The sequence below is a fragment of the Scaptodrosophila lebanonensis genome, unplaced genomic scaffold, assembly GCF_003285725.1.
Source record: "Scaptodrosophila lebanonensis strain 11010-0011.00,11010-0021.00 unplaced genomic scaffold, SlebRS2 tig00000098-arrow-pilon, whole genome shotgun sequence".
Taxonomy (NCBI): domain Eukaryota; kingdom Metazoa; phylum Arthropoda; class Insecta; order Diptera; family Drosophilidae; genus Scaptodrosophila; species Scaptodrosophila lebanonensis.
This window is the reverse complement of record NW_022060568.1, coordinates 2,684,376-2,692,714: the sequence shown is the minus strand read 5'-3', so window position 1 is coordinate 2,692,714 and position 8,339 is coordinate 2,684,376. Positions and strand designations below refer to the sequence as shown.

The 8,339-nt window shown below is 40.5% G+C and overlaps 2 protein-coding genes across 2 annotated transcripts; one reads left to right on the top strand and one right to left on the bottom strand.

Moving 5' to 3' along the window:
- Positions 1-3,687: 3,687 nt before the first annotated feature.
- On the bottom strand, positions 3,688-5,899 carry LOC115627865. Its single transcript, XM_030523746.1, has 3 exons — positions 5,606-5,899; positions 4,219-4,339; positions 3,688-4,163 (listed from the first exon to the last, which is right to left on the bottom strand). The coding sequence occupies exons 1-3, from the start codon at positions 5,742-5,744 to the stop codon at positions 3,974-3,976; spliced, it is 450 nt and encodes a 149-aa protein (XP_030379606.1). The 5' UTR covers positions 5,745-5,899; the 3' UTR covers positions 3,688-3,973.
- A 959-nt stretch (positions 5,900-6,858) lies between these two features.
- LOC115627725 (ADP-ribosylation factor 2) lies at positions 6,859-8,287 on the top strand. The gene is made up of 4 exons (XM_030523477.1): positions 6,859-7,066; positions 7,306-7,568; positions 7,641-7,766; positions 7,839-8,287. The coding sequence occupies exons 1-4, from the start codon at positions 7,000-7,002 to the stop codon at positions 7,923-7,925; spliced, it is 543 nt and encodes a 180-aa protein (XP_030379337.1). The 5' UTR covers positions 6,859-6,999; the 3' UTR covers positions 7,926-8,287.
- Positions 8,288-8,339: the final 52 nt, after the last annotated feature.

The window sequence follows — 8,339 nt, the reverse complement described above, 5'->3', positions numbered from 1 at the left end:
TGGCACACCCGCCATAAGTCTGCCCATGTGTGTGTGTGTGTGATTAACCCGTTTAGACGCATTTAAGCACTCTTCAAAGGTATTTTTCCATTATTGTGAAGCCTGCAACGCAAACGAGGATATAAGGACTCCTTCTCGATCACAAATAGACAGCTATCATCACAGATATTTTATAGGCTTAGAAAGAAATCACTTTCATTAGCAAAACTGTGTTGAAAAAGGATCACGTTTATGGAAACATTTACCTTTCCGGCTTCAATTTTCGAATAAAATGTCGCATAATTCCCATTTTCGAACACACATATTGGATTCAATCTGCATTGAATAGAGCGAGCAATCGACAATTGGATTTTATAGACAGCACGCAAAACAATATACATAAAGAGGCAAAAGCAATTCCACTGAAATGTGTAAAACTAATTGGTAATTTTAATTAACTTTAGGATTTCAATCATATCAATTGCACTTCCAATTTGTGCAAAATGATCAATTTTCTTTATACAAGTATATTAGTCCTTAGGAACTGAAATGTAATTCCTAAATTCACTTGAGCTTTTCGCTCAATTAATTTCGACAAATTTGATCGAATTCGCCAATGTGAACAGGCTGTGCTGAATCGTTTTGGCCATATACCTTTTTCAAAAAGGTCTTTTAACTAATCCCAGACTTTATAAATTGCATCATGAGCTCACGAACGCTTTGTTTTTCGGAGCTGCGACCAGATTGAACTATTGTTCCCTTTTTTGTTTTACAATTAAAGATTTTTTTTTTATATATTTGCATACATTTCGGCATGTCTTAAATACTTGATTTGTTTGTTTGATTGCTCTAAATCTTTCTTGTGGGTTGCTTGTCTTAATTGCTATTCAGAGTAGTATTTTATTAATAAAAAGACATTTATAAAAATCATACATGTGTATTGACAGTCGCAACGAATACCGCACTGCAGCCAATTCCGCACCTCGAGATGTTACGAAAACTCCGCTGTTGAATTCACTAGTCAAATCGATTTGCGGTTCTGGCAACAAAGTGTTAAAGCTTACGCTCTCTCAGTGGCCAAACTTACTCTCGCATACCATCGAGCCCTCTGCAAGATAGAAAGAGACAATCTTCTTTGTCCACGAAGCACAAGAGTGTGAGTGGGTTGTGCATGTGTGTGTGTGTGTGGTCGCGCTTGCATTCGGGCACATCTTGAAAGGTAAAACAGGTTACATAGGAGGAGCTTTGGCTGCTTCACAAAATGGCGGCTTGACTGTATCACCTCCTCAATCGGGTATTGCTGGGCCTGAGTGAGATCTCAAACACAGAATCTTTGCCTTAAGATAATGGAGGCGGTAACTTCGCGTAGAGTAACTGGCGTCTTTTTATTTAACTCTGTTCTCTTTGATAGCTTTGATATATCCGAATTAAATATCTAAGGAATTTTATAAAGCATTGTAAAAGCTTAGGAATATATTTTAGAAAACGATGCTCTTAATAACTCTTTCATAGGGCCCTTTTCAAGTACCTCTTCCCATTATCATCAAGTTGAAAAACGCAACTAAAACTATAGTTCAATTTCGAATGGAAGAAACTAAGCTATTTAGCAGACATAAGTGGCTGAAAAAGGTAATAGCTGCGATAAAAAATAAATTAGTCTTGTCTCAATCGATTTTAAATAGTTATTTGTATGAGAATTGCGGAGGAGAGCGCACCCTAAGGAAGTTGATAGCAAGCTTTATAAGCTCGATTTGACACCGGGAAAACTGAAAACATGAGTTTTAAAGCTGCTACACATGTGCTTCGTGTGAGAATCGCAAAGGAAGGCGAAATTGATCAATTTCGCTATTCCTTCAAGCGACACGTATGAAAATCATGAAGTGGAGCGCCCTTAAAACCTTAATTTGGTAAAAATACACATATGTATATTGGGGATTCATTTAGGCATTGTAGATGTTCTCAGCGAGTTCTCAAAAAAGTTTTATTTAATCGAATTCTAAAATAAATGCCAAATTCGAAAGTGGTTCCAGCATCAAATTAAATTACCCCCAAATATGTTGAATATCTTCAAATCTAAGCAACTTATACAATAATTTGCACAATTTTTTTAAAGTTTTAACTTAGTTTTTTTTAAATATTGTACATTTAATAAAAATAAAAGAATATAATGAGATCCAATTTTTATTGGAGTTTATATAAAATCGTCAATTCAATAAATAAAAAACAACTGACATAGCTCACAGTTTAAAAGCTTCCTCTGAAATGAGGACAAAAACGATAGCTTACCCTTTGCTACCATGGGACAAGCTCGACCCTCAAGTACCTTCTGTACAACATCCGGTTGCACTGCACATCACTACTTGAAGAACATCGATGTAACATAATATAAATTGTAAGTACAAGCTGCAGTTGGTGGTTAATGTGTAAGCGGGTCCATTCAAACAAAACATTGGCGTTTCACTTGCCAGACTAAGGGAAAATATCAAACTAAGTTTGTTACTTCTAGCTTGTCCACCCCTTGAGGTACAGGTGTTCCAAGACTTATTGGCGGGGGTGTAGGGGAATGCAGCGAATAATAATAAACTTGCTCTTTCTTTAGGCTTCGGAGAACAAGCTGAACAGCTTTTGTTTCTTCAATATATTAGGCCTATTACCTTTCAAAAATTGTGATTTAGATGAAGCAATCGCTTTCTGGATACTGCGCCCATTCTCAATACCTAACAATAATAAAGAGAATTCATTTAATGTACATTTATTTTGCGATTAAAGCTGATGCTCTATTTTTGTGCAAAATTGACAATAAATTTGCTGTTGCCACCTAGCGGCCAACTTTGAAAACGAACAGGAATGCAGCAATTCACCGGTTTCAAATTTGCAATTCGCCATCTACCGGCAAATGGGCGCAACTATCCACTAATGCAAACAAATTGCAAATAGCCGCTAAACTGTCAAGTCATGATAGGGAGGCGTAACAGTAACCACAGTTCCTAGAAAGCGTATTTCCATTGAAAAAATGGCATTACCTATTCGTAAACCGACTTTTCAGTTCGGCCCAAATTGTATGTGTAAATAATAAATATATACATACACATGTACATTGAAGACTCCCTTAACGGACACCACTTTCATCCGGGCACTCTCTTCGGCGGACGTTTTTTCTAAAACATTCTATTGGTGTTTAAAGTATTTACGTATCCCCTTAAGCGGACACTCCCCTTGGACGGACAAAAATTGGCCGACCATGAGTGTCCGGCAAGAGAGTTTTCACTGTATATATGTATGTACATACTACATACATACATTGTATGTAAACATACGAGTATGTTAACAAAGAGATCATACAAATAGGCACATATTTTTAGCCCTGAAAGCTTCCTTATATTTCAGCGATGAATGCCGGCCATTCGACTTCAGCCAAATGCTAATTTTGTGAGCCAACAACACCCGCCAACCATACATTGTGGATATGCAATTAGATCGGCTGCATGGGGGCGGGTGGGGCACGGTGGGAAGGAGGCAAAAGCTCTTGGTTTTCAATGAAACTTGCTCGAAGTTTCCACTGCGCAAGCGTAGCGACCCGTGACATGCCCGCTCCGCTGACTCATGGCACTAGCTTGTGGAGCGGGAGGGGAGGTGGAGGTGGAGGTCAACGGTGTAGGGGAATTTGCTTTGAGCCCGCCACATTAATTTGATCGAAAAGTCGACAGATTCAAATGAATCACATGGGATTTATTTTACAAAAAATGTTCTCCGAACTGTAGTTGTTTCGTTGAGTCGCACCTAAAACGGCTCAAGGAGGGCCTCTCAGCGATCCGAAAGATCCCGTACACAGGCCCTCCCTGCGCATTTAGAGGTACATATACATACATGCAAACATACAAACGAGCAAGTAAAAAAAAAGAAAAAAAATACAAAGATACGATGTTTTAAGCTGTTAGCGGTGGTGGTGAATAAACATGTAGAAGATTCAATATATCACGCTTTCATCTTTCATCTACGACGATTCAGCCTTCTTGGGCTCCTCCGTTGCAATTTCAGGATACTCCAATTTCACGCCATCCTCGCAGGTGAACTTGGGGCAGCAGTAGGGGAAGGGCGCCGTCTTGTTGGTCTTATCCGTGTCCAATTTGCATTTATCGTTGGCCAAGGGCAGGGGACCGCAATCCTCCACGAGCTCGAGGAGCCTATAAATATATTTTGAGAGGAAATTCGAAAAAATTGCTGATTGTTGTGCATTACTTGGCGGGATTCTCCTCATTCTGCACACAAGTGGAGCGACCGCAGAAAGGCGTCAGATCCCAGGACTTGCCCGGTTCCACGGTGGCGCAACGAGTGGAGGCAAAGCACATGCCCGGGAAATCTGCAGGGGGATGAGAGAAAAATTAATGAAAAATCATTTAGAAATCAACTTGCAAGTTAGAGTTGTTCGTCCAACTTTTCCAAATGCTCAAAAGTTGTGCAACCGCTGGCAGCGAACTGGTTCGCAAAGCACCTTACATTTAAGGATTACAACTAATTCGTGCACATTTAAGGCGAAACTCAAATTGTGGAAATGAGGGAAGTGGAGAGTGGAGAGTGGAGCGTGGAGTGAAGTGAAGTGGATTGGATTGGGCATTGCGTAAGTTAATGTCTTTGATGCAACACCTCATAATTGGCATGGGAATGGGAATGCTAGTGTTAATAGTTTGCAATGATCTGTGTCGTCGTCAGTGTTGTTGCCGTTATTGTTGTTGTTGCATGGTACGTTAGTCATGATGTGCACCACTTGGCTGGCCCTAGCAAATGAATGACCTTGTGCCAGACTACAACAAACAATCAAACAAACCGACAGACAGAAGGACGGACTGACAGACAAGTCTGCATATATTGGTTGGTTGGTTAAGTAGCTACAAGTATAGCGTTGGCGTTGTACTCGAATGCTTTTTAAAAGCGCTCGAGCGAAACTGCAGTTGGCTGTTGACTGTTGGCAGTTGGCAGTTGGCAGCTGGCTGTTTGCAGAGTCTCGTGGCCAGAGGCTGGAGGCTGGGGGCGTTAGCGGGCGTTCAAAACTGGCTTTCGCTTTCGCACAACTGCGACAACGACCGCGAAATAGTCAACACAAAAGCAACAGCAACAGCAACAAAAAAATCACCATCACCACCGTCATCGCAATGGTTAACGACGATGCTGGTGACGGGTGTTAATTGGCCTCTTCTAACCGTAATAAACCTTGAAGGGTTTTCTCACAGCTCATGTGCGTGCTTTTTTGTGCGATCGTTAAACTTAAATCCATGAATTCGTACGAAAACGAATATGCAAATATTTCTGGGAATTTAATGCTTTAATGCAAAAGTGGAATAGTTTTAATAAAATTAAAACACATCAACGTCAACCACAACATCAACAGCATTACTAACCCGAAACTTGTTTTGAGTTTCTTTTGGCTAATTCATAATTCTACATGCAAACTCGAAATCAGATTTAAAAACAAAAAAAAAAAAAAAAACAAAAAAATCACCAAACCATTTCATTAGCAATTTAGCTTAGCTACCTGAATACAAGTTTTAAAATACAAAAACAATAATGCATCATTCATGTACGTGTTTAATTTTGTAATGAGCCCTCGAGACGTGGGCTGCTGACTCACCTCTTAGCACATCAGCGGGAATAAGACGTTTGTAAATCTTGATTTCACCATCAGCTTGAGCTTGAGCCGCATCCTCTGCCAAAGTAGCCGTGGAGAGAGTCAAAACAATTGCGGCGGCAAAAGTAATGAAAGCCTTCATTTTCGGGTTTGTTTTTGTTTTCTTTTGTGTGTTTTTGAAATGCAAAGACGTTTCTTTGCTCTTTGAGGATCGAATCGACAATATCAGGTAGCAGCAGGCAGCAAGCAGAGAACGACGTTAGCGCCGACTCGAAAGTAGTCCGCTCCAAGCGAAAGTGAACACCGAATTAAAGCTCGGCTTGTCTGCGCCACCGGTATTTATAGCCAAAGTTGGTGTTGATTCGAGAGTTTAAGCTTTTTATTATTATGTGTAGTGGTTGGTGGTGATGGTGGTTGTGGTTGTGATTTGGTCGGCCTGCCCAATGCCCATGCCCCTCACGAGCTGCAGCGGCAAGTTGGTAACGCATAGACAATGACAACCGACCAACAACGACCAACAATCGAAGCTTTGTGCTGTGCTTTGAACGGGGACGGCCAGTAAGCTAGCAAGCAAGTATGCCATTTGGGTATATTCCACTTCAATATACATATACATGCATACATCAATATGTACATATGTACATGCAAACATACTTTGTATGTAAATAGAAATAATGCAATCGTGGAGGTTCGCTTTTAAGTTTTCGCTTCGATTCGTTTTAATGTTGGCCATTTCGTAAGGGAATGGAGGTCTGTGGAGGTCGTACGATACGCCTTGTGGATGGTGAGGAATGACATTTGTTCAATCAACTCCTTAGCTAACACCCTATCCCTTCCAACCCCTGCCCCTCCTGTTTTTTGATCAATTAATAGAGTTAGCTGTTTGTTGTAACAACAAATCATTGCGGCAACATAATCTAAATGGCCACTTTCCTTCCATCTGTTTTCATATGTTATTTATTGTTTATTTCTAAACACTGCGATCATCATTTGCATTAAGCTTCAGCAGTATGATAATGAAAAGTTATGCCGGCTAATGGTTACTTTTTCTTATATAAATGTGATTCATGAGCTTATCCGTTATTTCGTCTTCAGCCCGGTTTTCTTTTTCTGTGCCATTTTGTGTACTGGCAGCACTGTATTTGTATTTACGCTTTAGCTGGGCAGCACTTAACGCCAGCGCTGCTAGTGCTGTATAGCGTTTTCCAAACTTCGTAGCGTAGTCGATAGCGACCTCATCAGAGGCGGCCCTATTTTAATCGTCTATCGGCTATCGTTACACGTCAATTTTTTTTATAAAAATTGTCTGTGAAAGACTCGACATTCTAGATCCTTATCCGATTGCTTTAGATCCTCGCCCCCAATTTACTTAAGGATCTTTGATTGTGACACGCAACATGGGATTAACAATTTCCAGCCTGTTGACACGCCTCTTCGGCAAAAAACAAATGCGCATTCTGATGGGTACGTTCTGTTTTCGTGTGCATGAGTAATTTTTGGCAGCGGCAGCGGGTTCAGCCCACAATAGAGATAGCATGGACGTGCAATTCAATTGGTGGACGTGTTCCACGCGTACACTCCATTGAACTCCATTCTATTGTGGTTGTTAAAGCAAGCCGCCGCTGCCTTGAGCGAATCTCAACATTTACATGTGTATATGTGTATGTACATTAATGCTTTTACTGGTGCTCTTGTGTCCACAGTGGGCTTGGACGCCGCCGGCAAAACAACTATCCTGTACAAACTGAAGCTGGGCGAAATTATCCAATCAATTCCGACAATTGGTTTCAATGTGGAGACTGTCGAATACAAAAATATATGCTTTACGGTGTGGGACGTCGGCGGCCAGGACAAAATTCGCCCGCTCTGGCGCCATTATTTCCAAAACACGCAAGGCCTGATTTTTGTGGTCGATTCCAATGATCGTGACCGTATCACTGAGGCTGAAAAGGAACTACAAAACATGGTAGGTGACTTCCCCAAGCCATTTATTAAACACATCCTTCAAAAGCTGGCTGTATCTGTTCTGTCGTTGCAGCTTCAAGAGGATGAGCTACGGGATGCCGTGCTCTTGGTTCTTGCAAACAAACAGGATCTGCCCGATGCCATGAGTGCCGCCGATCTAACTGATAAGCTTCGCCTCAATCAATTGAGGAATCGCCACGTATGTAGTTAGAATCTTTCTGAGCAATTTCTGCCACACGGCTAAGCTAAATTTCTCTCTCCCATTTCACAGTGGTTCATCCAAGCAACTTGTGCAACCCGGGGACACGGCTTATACGAAGGCTTAGACTGGCTATCCGCTGAATTGGCCAAAAAATGATAAACGAAATGGCGATGCTTTCCAACTGAACGTTAGGAATTCGTTTTGTGCAACATTGAATACAATTACTATTGATTAGACTCTAAATAAATATGTCTACATTAAGTCGGATTAACTGAGAAAATAACCAAAAAAAAAAAAAACAACAAAAAACACACAAAAGAGGATAAAAATGAATGAAAATCATATTTTATATCGCATTTCGGCTGCGCCGCAATAGTTCCCTTCTTGCTGCTGCTGCCGGAGCAAGCCTTCTTAGCGCATTCATATTTATAACTCGATATATTTATACCTTGAAACCAGATTAAACATCAGTGTTCTGCTAGCAGCATGCCCTAAATTAAAGTCAAAACTACAAATTATTTTAACAATTTTTTTTCTTGTTCATTTTATACGTTTTATTTTAAATCAACA